Raw genomic sequence first — 12,770 nt, 5'->3', positions numbered from 1 at the left:
ATAGTTAAAAACTAGTCATTGGAGTGACATCTAATTTCTACACCTAAATTCTAGAGACATACTTTTAAATAAAATCCTCACCCCTCTATTGGTGCAAAAGAAAGTTCAGAGTCACCATCTGAACTATTCCATAGTGCCCAGATATAATCTTGGGTTATGGAAATATCTTGAATATTGTTCTAAACAAAGTTTGTAAAAACTTGAAAAAATCTTTTCTAAATATTTAGTAATTACAATGATAAAACATTCATTATCATAATTAATAATGTTAACCATTTATGATTAACATAATTATTATTTTTTTTAATTATGTTATATGTTACACTAAAGTAAATGCTGCTTTTAGGGTTTAAAGTTTATTCTTACCTATTGTTTACTTTGTTTAAAATTTTGTTTAATTTTAAAATATAATAAAGTAATAGTAAATAAATTATGTTTTAAGTGTAAACATTAAAACTAAAAAAAAAAACCTTCCTTTGTTTTGTCAAATGCAAAGGATTTTTAATATATTTATAAAAAGGATACAATAAAGGAATTTCAGTCATAATCATAAATTTAACTTACAAAACTTGATAAAAAATGTGAAACATGTACAACAACGATTTCTTTTTGCTCCAAAAATGCTTCCAAAATGATGAACTAAAACAAAACAAAAAACTTCTCAAATTACTTTGTTAATTCTTAATAAAAATCTTTAACATTTGAAGATGTTAAATGCTACAATTTAATTTGACATAATAAACTTAGTGAGACACTACAGTTGATTACATATATTAAGCCTTACCTGGAAGCGCAAGCGGTCACACGCCTTGCTCATCCACACTTAAAGTAATTTTTTAGACAACTTGACCACGCTTTTATATAGTAAGCGTTTTAAGAATTTGCGACAAAATAAAGCTATAAGAAACTAGAGAATATCAGCAATACTCGAAGAAAAGAACCGAAGAATATACGAAATAAAAAATCTAAATAAAATCAGCTAAAAAAATTGAATATTAAAAAAAGAAAATTAATATTTTACTCTTTTCTTATTTTTAGGACCTTTTATTTTTTTTTTGTTTGATATTTTTCCAAAATGATACAAATCACTACCAAAATGATACAAATCACTACCAAAATGATACAAATCACTACCAAAATGATACAAATCACTACCAAAATGATACAAATCACTACCAAAATGATACAAATCACTACCAAAATGATACAAATCACTACCAAAATGATACAAATCACTACCAAAATGATACAAATCAAGGAAAAAAGTAGATAAGAATATAACGAAAAGTTTTTTTTTTCAACATACAATTTTTTCACGACTTTTTTCAGTCAGTATATTAAGGAAATACTTTATAATTAGCGCTAGAAACATGGACAATTTTAAAATTTGTTTTTCAAATGTCTTTGCTAAACTTTACTGTTTTTATCAATGCACAGGAAAGCAAGAAAACTAATTGTTATTTATTTGTAAAAAAATTTATATTTTTAAAAAAAGTTTTTCATGTAAAAAAACGAAAGATGCTTTTAAATCTTGTGGGCAAGTGCATTGTTAATTTACTGAACTTTTTTAATGAAACTTTTAGAAGCTATTAAAAACTTTTTTTAAGTTTTTAAATACATTTTTTTAAACAGAGCAATCATTATGCTCATTTTCTAGTAATTCGTATTAACATTGGAAATTTGGGCAATATAAAAAAAACAATTTCAGACATGCATCAAATGCGGTAAATACATTTATTAAAGAAACTATGTTATTCTTTTATTAAATTATTCCATCATTACAAAATTTATTAATCAAATGATATTTTTTACAAATAAATAACAACTTATTTTCTTATTTTCCTATTATATAAGTATTGAGAAAAAACATCAAATATAGCAAAAACATTTTTAAAAGCGAAATGACGTAAAAACAAATGAGCAAATAAACGTTATAAACGTAAGAAAAAAATTTCTTATAGTTCTAGCATACATAGCAAATTAGTTTCTTAATTAATGGAGTGATAAAAATCATGAATAAATTGCATATCAAAACTATTATTCGTCTCCTTAAGCAAAAGAACAAATACAATGAAGCTTTAAACATTATTAGTAAATTTAACAATCCATTTCATTTCGTCATCTGTAGTGATAGGGTCGGTTGTGTTGATGTCACTAGGACCCAAAATGAAGATTCAAACAAACACCAACTTATTAGTTGGCAAGAGGCAATTACAGCATGTGAAATTACAAAATCTACAAGGCAGAAATTACAAAATCTACAAGGCAGTCAACAACAATTAAAGAGTTTCACGAACAACCACCAAGTTCAATCTTGTCAAATACATCAAGCTTTAGAAAAAAACAGATATTATCAACGATCTACAGGTTGTTCCAACTGGGTTGGAGGGAAAGAACAACTTGATCAGCAAGAAGGCAAACAACAACATTATCAAAATTATTGAAGAGTGTTATAGTTTGTTTTTAGCTAAATATGAAGAATGGTGCATCAAGCATATAAAAAATGTTTAAAAAAAAAGTCAAATAAACAAAAAACATAAATTATGAAGTAAAACAAATTATTAGTAAAAAAAAACAATTTATGACATGCAATAATGCTTTAGGATGGAAGTTTATCATTAATTAAAAAATATAAAATAAAAAATGTGTTCAGAAATATGAAATGGATTTGGCAAATGATAAAAATAATCCTAAACGTCTGTATTCATATATAACTGAAAGACAAGAAATTAAACCTAACGATTTAATTAATGCATTATACAATTAAAATGGTACTATTTCAACAATGTGTAAAGATAAAGCTAGCACACTGAACAAACAATTCCGATCAGCTTTTATACAAAAAGATGAATCCGATGCCTTTGAGCCCCTTCTTTGAATCTCATTTGGTTATTTTACCAATAGAGAAAATAAATTTCACAATTGATGAAGTGCAATCTCATTTATCAAAACTTAATCCTTTCAAATCGGTTGGTGGAGATGGAATCAGCTCTTACATCTTAAAAATGTGCGCAGAATCATATTCTTTACCATTGCAACTAATTTTTCAGCTCTCTTAAAATAGTATGTATTCCAAATGCTTGGACACGAATTTTAGCCTATCTATCAAAATCAGTCTATGAATTTAAGGTTTTATTTGACAGGCTAAGCTTGGGCTGCTATAGCACATCATCTACTGTTGGTGGGCTGCACAGTTTATATAAATCTATATTTATAAATACTCTGTGAAATATTATTTATGCAGAAATATAATCTTTAATCTGTTGTGGACAATTTGGCCTGTTAATACCATAAGAATTAAAAGTGTTATTATTATTACTATTATTATTAAAGGGATCCCTAAGTGCTGAGACAAGTTGGGTTCATATCATAGATAAACATTAAAAAATAAGTTAATTAAACTTTCCAAAACAAATTATTAAATGAGATATTAACAAAAAACTTCTTAATTTTTAACACCATTTTGTTGCTGGCAAAGAAAAGTTTTGGCTCTTTGACTACTGTTATTTTTAAAATCAGGTCTGATTCATGCGCTTATATTTGACATCAAAAAAAAAGTTTCTTTCAAAAAACTTAAATCAAGTTTAAATTGCAAGGGTATCCCTTATTGCGATTAAATGAAAATATAAGATTCAAGTTTTTAATATCAATTTTATAATATAAAATCAAGTATATATTATATTTTCAAATATATATTATATATTTGAAAAATATATTAGAACATTTTAAAAACACTTTCTTGAATTAGAAATATAAATTATTAAAAACATAAGTTAAAAATATATAAGATCATTTTTAAAACGGTTTTCTCAATTTATTAAAAAAAAAAATTGATTCCTTATTTTCTAAGAAAAATATTCATCTTGTATATTTTAAAGTTTGCTTCACATTTTATTATGCTAATTTGAAAAACTCAAATGTTTAACGATACATTGAACAAAAAACAATAAGTAAAATTAAAAACAAATTTTTAAAACCCAATGCTTTTATATGTTATTAAAACACAAACTTTGCAATCAATAATAAACAAATTTTGATTTTTCTATTTTATTTTATTAACTTTCTATTTTATTTTTTTCATTTTTTACCTTATTTTATTCATTTGGCTGTATGCATGTGTAAAAAAACAAAAAAACTCAGGAAGAGTAGGGTCTCAAACCTTAGACAGTCCGTTTGTGAAGTCAACGCCTTATCCAAATAAGCTAAATGCGCATATAAGTATGAAAAAATGAATATACTTATTTTAAAAATTCTTCTTCTTTGCATATAAAAAATAAACTTAAAATTAACTAAATTAATTAACTTATTGCAAAACTAATTATTGAATATTGTATTGTCATCAAGCAAGAGTATGTATGCAAAATTTGAAGAAAATCTATCATCAGGAAGTGACTCAAAAATTGATTGCAAGATTTGATGCTCACAGATAAACAGATGATGTTAATAAAAGCATTGGAAAAAAACATGCTACAGCGAACGTTTTTTATAACCACCACAGACTAAATACGAAGGGGAAAACCCAATCTGATTGTGTAAAACTGAACTGAGTTTAAAAAACTCTGCGGTGAGCAAAAACATTTATTATTGAAACCAGATGTTTTTTTAACGGAAAAAACAGATTTAAGAGCCTAAAACTAGGTTAAAATTATAAAAAAATTAGAAGTATAATGGAAAAACAACAAATGCTTTTGTTAATATCTCATTCAATAATTTGTTTTGGAAAGTTTAATTAACTTTTAACTTATTTTCTAATGTTTACCTATGATATGAACACAACTTGTCTTGGCACTTGGGGATCCCTTTAATATCATTTACACCGTTAGATTAGTTATTCATAAAGAAAAAAGCCTTCTATCTCATTCTTATCAATATTTCGGTTTTTTCAAGCAACTGCAATTTGAAGTCTTTATTTGATGGTATAGGTATATTTTTTATTGAATAATTGAAGTTAGTTTTCTCCATTTTTAAATGACTTGAGAAGATTTTATATATGTATATATATATATATATATATATATATATATATATATATATATATATATATATATATATATATATATATATATATATATATATATATATATATATATATATATATATATATATATATATATATATATATATATATATGGCTTAACTACAATATGACATTTAGCAAGACAAATTTCAAAATTTCAAAAAAGATATATAAACACATATATATACAAGAAAATTATTCTTATAACTAACAAAGTGTGTATATGTGGATTTAGGTATACATAGGTGTCCTAAAGCTGTAGGTATAACTTAATAGATGTGTTGACAGAAGCCCTACCTATAAATACCAAAATTAAATACCTGTGAGCTGTACATTAAAGTACAGTGAGCCATTAACAATAATTGTCCACCATCAGTATTTTTTGCTTTTTTTAAACAAAGTGAATCAACTATAAAATAAAGCAATTATCATTTTTAAGCATATTCTTTAACTTAAAAAAAAAGTTAATGTCACAGATAAGTATGTATAATTCTTAAATTTGCAAGATAATTAATCATTAATTAATTAAGTTAATTATATAAAATATACTGAGATATAAAAAGATTTTTATATCTCAGTATATAGCAGAAGATATTACAATAAGATTACATATTGTTCACACAACATAAATCATACATTACCAAATTAAAGTGTATTACATAAGTATAAGTATTTAATTCTATATCAGATATCAAATGAATATGCAAACATGAATAAATACAGATCTAATGTGTAATAAATATGTTTAAGTCTAAACTGAAATTACTATGTGAAACTAAACTTGCAAAATATCATATGAACCTGGATATTAAATTGCAATTATAAGTTCTACTTATAGAAAAAGTAGTAAAACTGAAAACTTACATAAGCATTAAATACACAACAACTCTGTTCTATAACAATTATTTTACAACTTAAAAATATTTTGCAAACATGGTAGAACTTGCAAACAACATGGTGGAGCTTGCAAACATGGTAAAACTTGCAAATAATACAGTGGAATCTGAAACAGCATGGTGGAACTTTTATCCTGGTTTCAGTTTAATGAGGCTTCAATAGATTTAATGTCTTCAATAAGCAACAGACACCAATTTTTTTCTCTTCGTGTTCTTGGTTGCGCACTTCCACAGGTTAAATGTTTTTAATAATGCAAATTCTTTAATATATACTACTTTAGGCTTCTTCTAAATTTTACTGAGACTTTTACATGTCAAAACAAATCTCTACAAGTTTTCCTAGTGGTTTTTTTCAACCAAACTATTAATATTCTGCATACAGATAAGCACTTTAACCTTTACGCACATCCCATCAGATTCCTGACCTCTATTTAAAATCATCACTTCTTTTCTTAATGTTCAAAAGCATACCACACATCTATTGAAACAACATCTTTTTTAATCTTTCCAGATACTGGAAACCTTCATCAGTCATGTTTTTTTTTTTTTAACATCTTCACATCCAACAAGGCAGCAAGCAACCACTATCACAGTTGGAAGTTACTGGAAGAGAAAGAATGAAGTTTATAGAGCAAGATTATGATTGACAGATGACTTAAAAGATTGCAAATTATATGAATCAGGAAAGCAAGATGAAGGAAGCAAATTCCGAAGAACTGATGTTCTAGGAAAAAAACTAGACAAGAGTTTTTGGAGCACTTAGGAACAGTCACAGTAAATAAGAATTAATTAAATAACGAGTAACACGAGAATGAATTATTTTAATATATAAACGATTAACTAATCAAAAAGCGGTAAACGATTACTAATCAAAAAGAACCAAACAAAAGATTTTTTTTCCAACAATTTTTTAATATGTTTTTGTTTTGATGACAAGTCTCTAAGGATTCAATCATAAAAATGATTTCTTGTGATAATTCAATACAATTTTACGTTAAATTATTCTCTTAAAACATTTTGTCATTAAGAAATATATAAATTGAAGTAACTGTTTTATTGATTTTAATGAACAACAAAAAAAATTTGTTGTTCATTTCTCAACTTTCTTATTTTTAAAATGTTCGAATAAGCATACCATAAGAAACAATTTTTCAAAACGAATTGAAATCTTCAAGAGCAATCCAATAATAATGAATATTTTAGTATGGCACAAGAGATGTCTTTAGAGCAGTGCCCATTATAGAATTATAAAGAAAAGAGAAGCAACATTATGACAATGCAATGATGGTCAGGGGTTGGCTGCAAGAGTAGGTCCAACTATGTTTACAATGCGGTTTTGCACCATGTCTAAAAGAGAAAGAGCATCATTGGAAGATCTGCCCCAGATATAGCAAAAGTATTCCAAACAAGGATGAATTTGAAATTTATAGAGATAAAGAATAGAACCCAGAGTAAGAAAGTGGCGAGCACAATAAAAAGATGCAACCTTAGCAGATGCTAATTTTGAAATCAAATTGATATATGGTTTCCAAGAAAGATCGGAAGTAAGAGTTAATCCTAGAAGATGAAGGGTAAATGACTCATCGAGTACATTACCATTCATAAATGTAGGAAGATCTAGATTATAGCAATAAAGATTAGCAGAAAAAATCTGAGTTAAAGTTCACCAGCCACTGAGAGCACCATGCTGTAGCAGAAGTAAGATCCTTTTAAAGCTCAAATGCCCCCTCCAAGCAATCAGAGAGTGTTGGCTACTTATCATAACAAGAATAAATGGTAGTATCATCAGCAAGCAATGTCACCTTAGATGTGAGAATATCTGGAAGATCATTCATGTAAATTAAAAAGAGTATAGGGCCAAGGATTGAACCTTGAGGAATTCTTGAAGTGACAGGATATTAAGAAGAAGGCTGTCCATTGAGGACAACTTAATACTATGATTGGTAAGGAAGGATTCAATAATCCTAAAGATGTTACCTGATACACCATAAGAAGAAAGCTAATGGAGAAGACCAGCATGCCAAATGTTATCAAAAGCTTTAGAAATGTCAAGAGCAATAGCTTTAACCTCTCCACATCCATCTAATGCACGATAAAACCTATCGGTTATTACTGTTAGCAAATCAGCTGTAGAACAAGAAGATCGAAATCCATATCGATGATCAGAAAGTAAGCTATTAGATTTATGATGAGAGATTAAGTGTTTGTTAACTAAAGACTCAAAAGCCTTGCTTATGATAGGAAAAAAACTAATGGGATGGTAGTTAGATGAGTCAGATCGCTCTCTAGAGTTTTTGAAAATAGAGATAACAGATGTCGCTTTCCAGCAGGCTGGAAAACAAGACTCTGATAGGTACTTATTAAATGCTTTTGAAAATTTGGACGACAGCTCCAAAGAACACTGTTAAAGATTCTCCAGAAGTCATAAGTGCCTGATTTTTGAGATGAAAAACGAGATTTCGTGACCTGAGAATAGCGGGCACTGTTAGTACTCTGATATTTTACAACTGTTGATGGAACCAGCCTCTCTGAGAGCTACCACAGAATTCAGGAAACCTGACTACCAGTTGGCCTTAGAACCATAAAACTGAGTTTTAGAGCTGTACCCTCATTAGGTGATAATAGAATGAGTTGCTTAGTCATAAAAACAGACACAAGCAAAGAGCATGCATTGAGTCAAGAAGATCCAGCATTCAACATCCTAAACTGGAAACAATGTATTATAAATACATCTGTGCCAGCCTAATAGATGAAGAAGAGGTGCAAGGCTGGTCAACAGATAGAATCTGTTTACCCCTTAAGTTTCACTGCCAGACCCGGTAACACTTCACAACATAATTCTATGTATGTATGCATAAATAGCTTTCAGTAAATAAAAATCTTTTTTTTGGTTTTAGCTAAATTGGAGGTCTTCACTTCATATCCAAGCCTCGGCCAGGTATGAATATAACCATAGCTTATTACTTTTTATATTTACAAACATAATCATATTTTCATAAAAGATAAACATTTTAAAAAGTGTTTTGATTCAAAACTGAGAGATGGATTTTTTGAAATTTTTTTTTAAAGTCAATCAAAAACTACCAAAAAATTGAATTAACTGATTTAAAAGGCATAAAACTAATATTAATGATTATTTGTCATTAACTTGTGTAACTTCTTTTTACAAAAAATACATCTATTATACTTTTAAATAATTTAAAAAAAAAAAGTCATCCATATTTTCAAATAAAATATTTATTTTGGTTGATTTTGCAGAAAACTTTAAATTTTTTCTAAAAGATGAAATCTAGAGTTATCACTGGAACCAACAGCTATGGACAATTACTATGCAATTTATACAAAACATGATTCCCTGATTATGTTACTAAAGGTTATTATACCGATTTTATGTTTTTTATCTGATGGCTCAGCACATAATGTTGCATTTATTTATTTGATAATTAAAAAAAAAAAAAAAAAACAGCCAAATTTGTACAAGAAATGTTTTTAACAACCAAAAATATCCACTATTTTTCTGATGGTTGTGCTGATCAGTATAAAATTTTTCCAAAGATAGCATATTTGGCATCCACGTCTTGTTTTTATAAAGCAAAGATATTTTTTCAGTTTGAAAATGTTTGGTTACCCATTCAATAAATGTCAAAAAAGTCTCTAAACAGAAGGAATTTAATCTGGCATTCAAACTTACAGGCTTGATACTATTTTCAAGCAAAAATCTGCAAACATGATATGCTTAACTGTCCTGGATATGACATCCAGTCCTGGATTTACCTATAGGTCGACTAGGCCGCAGCCAAGGGCCCTGCAATTTTTTTGGGCCCCAATATTTGAAGCAAGTGAAAAACATTAAAACAATAAAAAGTAAAGAATAAAGTTATGAAGTTAATTATTTTAGTATTTTAAAAAAAATTGTTATGCGGACATAGATGGAAACATACATAAACTTGAATGTTCAACATCTAAACAAGTGGTAGCCAATTATGGCAAATAAATATTATATGCGTGGTCAGGAACAGAGTGCAATCGCACACATTTCCTGACCAAGCCTGTTACTTTATTTTATTTAGAAAAAGAATCGATTACACAAAAGTGGATTTTGAAAGCATAAGAAAAAAGCGGAAAAAGAACAAGAATTAAAAAAAATTTAGAAACACGCTGGTTTTTTGGTAAAAGTCGGAGGTACAGAGCCTGTAAATTGCTCTTTTGAAACAGAACAATCAATTTTAGAATTTGCAATTCACTCAAATTTGAATAAAAGGATGATTGTGTTTCAAGAACCTAACACAAATTTTGGATTTCTGATTAATGTGAAAATTGATAATGAAAAGCTGTCTTTAATTATCTGTCTTTAGATATCGATATGTCTTTGTTTGATGAAATTTGCAATTTTATAACTTTATCAAAACTAAATATAAAGAAACAGCTATGACTCACTTATAAGCTGATAAAAGTAAAAAATTTAGAAATGGCATTTCCAAATCTTAAGACAGTTTTGAGAATCTTTTTATGCTTTATTATAACAAATTGTTCAGGTGAAAGAAGTTTTTCAAAACTTAAATTGATCAAAAGTTTTTTAAGATCAAATATGAACCAAGAAACTTTTGACAATTAATCAATTTTAAATAGCAATGCAAATTTAAAAAAACTTCTTGATTCGAGTTCTCTAATCAACAAATTTTGTCATAAAAAAAAAAAGAAACAAATTTCTAAAAGTAAAAACTTTTTAAAATTCACTCTTATGCTGAAATGTTACTTATTTTCTAGTTTGTTTTGCATTAATAAAATCTAGTAACTAGATTTGTAACTAGATGTACTAAAATTAAATAACTAATGTTTACAAAATCTACTTACATATGTGTGTTCAGTATTATACTGTCAGTATACTTATGCAATGTGTTTTTTATATAGTAAAATGAAAAACTGACATAAGAAAGTTCTACACTTTTTTGAAATAGGGCCCTAAAAAGCGATTTGGCCTAGGGCCCCCAAGGGAGTAAATCCAGAATCTCCTCATAAAATTCATGCATTCTCATTTACCTAACACTTTTTTACACAGGAGATGTTTAGAGATGATTCTTGTCGGGTTCCCGAACTTTCGAAACTTTAAAGTTTGGGTTTAGAGATGGCTTGTTTGGTTATTGAACAAAATTTATGAAACTTTAAAGTTACCATTAATATGATTATAGAGCTTTAAACTTAACATTAAACATGATTTATTTTTATTTTCATTTATTATCTGCTGTTTATAATTTTTCTATTCAAATAATTTCTGATTGAGAGAAAAAGAGTAGTAACTGATAGTGAAAGTTAAGAATTGAATGACTGGAATTCTTAACTTTCACTATCAGTGAAAGTTAAGAATTCCAGTCATTCAATTTTTAACTAACAGAAAGCTTATGGTTAAGTGAGGGAGTGGCGTAGTAGTTGAGCTCCATGAACTTGAGGTATAACATAAATTTAAATCTGCAATTACTCAGCACAGCAGCATTGTTTAACTTTTGTTAGCCTTGTCTAATAACAGGCTAACAAAAATTAGACAGTTAAAAACTTCTTTAATTTACCCTGTGCAAACAATAAAGTGTTAACATAAAAATAGGTCACACCATTAAAATCATTAAAAGAAAACAAACAAAAAACATGCATTTTTTGAAGGACATGTAAAATCTGAATAAAAATAAAATTTAATAATTAAAAAAAAAAACAATGTTTAGACCTAAACAGTTTTACTTAATAAGTTACTGCTAGTATTAGAGCAAGTAATTTTCTAGCAACAGTTTGTTACTAAAATGATAGTAAAAAAAAAGTCGAGAACAAGTTACTATCAACATCAAGGTAGATTGAATTTACAATTTCACCTTGGTGACAACAAATATGTTTATTAGGAGTGTTCAGAAAAAAATTTTTTAGAATTTGAAAAACCAAACTGTCTAGATTTGAAGCAAATATGTTTAAACTTACAAAAAATTTCAGCGCCATTGAACCACTCTTTTCTTTCCCTCAAAGCACAAATTTGGAAAAAAAAGGACCCAAAAATGACCAAAAACGGATTACTTTAAGTGTCTTAAAGACAAGGCTAGCATAAATACTTATAATAAATTTATTTTATTATAAGTATTTATGCTAAGTTTAGATAAATATCTGTATTTTTGATTAAAAAAGTATGGTTTTTTTCTTTCTTCTCAAAAAACAGTATAATTTACATTTAAATCGGCTAAAAAACATTTATTACGTGGTGTATTATGAATCTAACTGTAACTGTATTATGAATCTAAATAACTTGGTTATTTAGATTCATAATACAGTTTACAAATATATATATTTAAAATAAGAATAGAATTACTCGTTTTATGTATGTTTAATACCATAACCAAACAAAAAAATATATGTTCTTAACTTATAAATTAAATATTTTTAATTTTATAAGTAGCGATATGAAACACAAACTAAGATATGTGTTGTATATATCATTTAACAAGTGAAATAAAACTATATAAAATATTTAAATAATATATAAAGTATTTTTCCGGCTTTTATAATATTTACTATTTATTATTTATAATATTTACAAATATATTCTTGGTTATTTAGATTAATGATAAATGCAAGTTTGAAAACAAATTTAAGTTAAGATCTAATAAAAAAAAGAAATTGTTTATTATCATAGCAACTAAACCAGAAGTTACAGATAATTTCTAGTAAGAAACTTGAACAATTATATTTGTATATTATATATAAGATAGAGAGTGATATCAATTATCTCAATAAAGTATAATGAACAAAAACAAATATGCATTTAGATATTCAACTTCCAACAGGCATGGATATTCTACAACATCTAGCATACCTGCAATCTA

General features: G+C 27.0%; 1 protein-coding gene across 1 annotated transcript in view; it reads right to left on the bottom strand.

Annotated features, from left to right (window-relative positions):
• The window catches only part of LOC136071927 (nuclear pore complex protein Nup160-like), a 55,487-nt gene that overhangs the window by 20,943 nt on the left and 21,774 nt on the right, over positions 1-12,770 (bottom strand). Inside the window, exons 7-9 of the mRNA XM_065797757.1 lie at positions 5,338-5,426; positions 565-639; positions 82-179 (exon numbers count right to left, since the gene is read on the bottom strand). Of these exons, the coding sequence (XP_065653829.1) occupies positions 82-179; positions 565-639; positions 5,338-5,426 (262 nt within the window). The remainder of the gene's footprint in view (positions 1-81; positions 180-564; positions 640-5,337; positions 5,427-12,770) is intronic.

Source organism: Hydra vulgaris, chromosome 05 (genome assembly GCF_038396675.1).
Source record: "Hydra vulgaris chromosome 05, alternate assembly HydraT2T_AEP".
In the NCBI taxonomy this organism is placed as follows: Eukaryota; Metazoa; Cnidaria; class Hydrozoa; order Anthoathecata; family Hydridae; genus Hydra; species Hydra vulgaris.
Note: the sequence above shows the minus strand (reverse complement) of the source record. Positions and strands in the feature narration are given on the sequence as shown.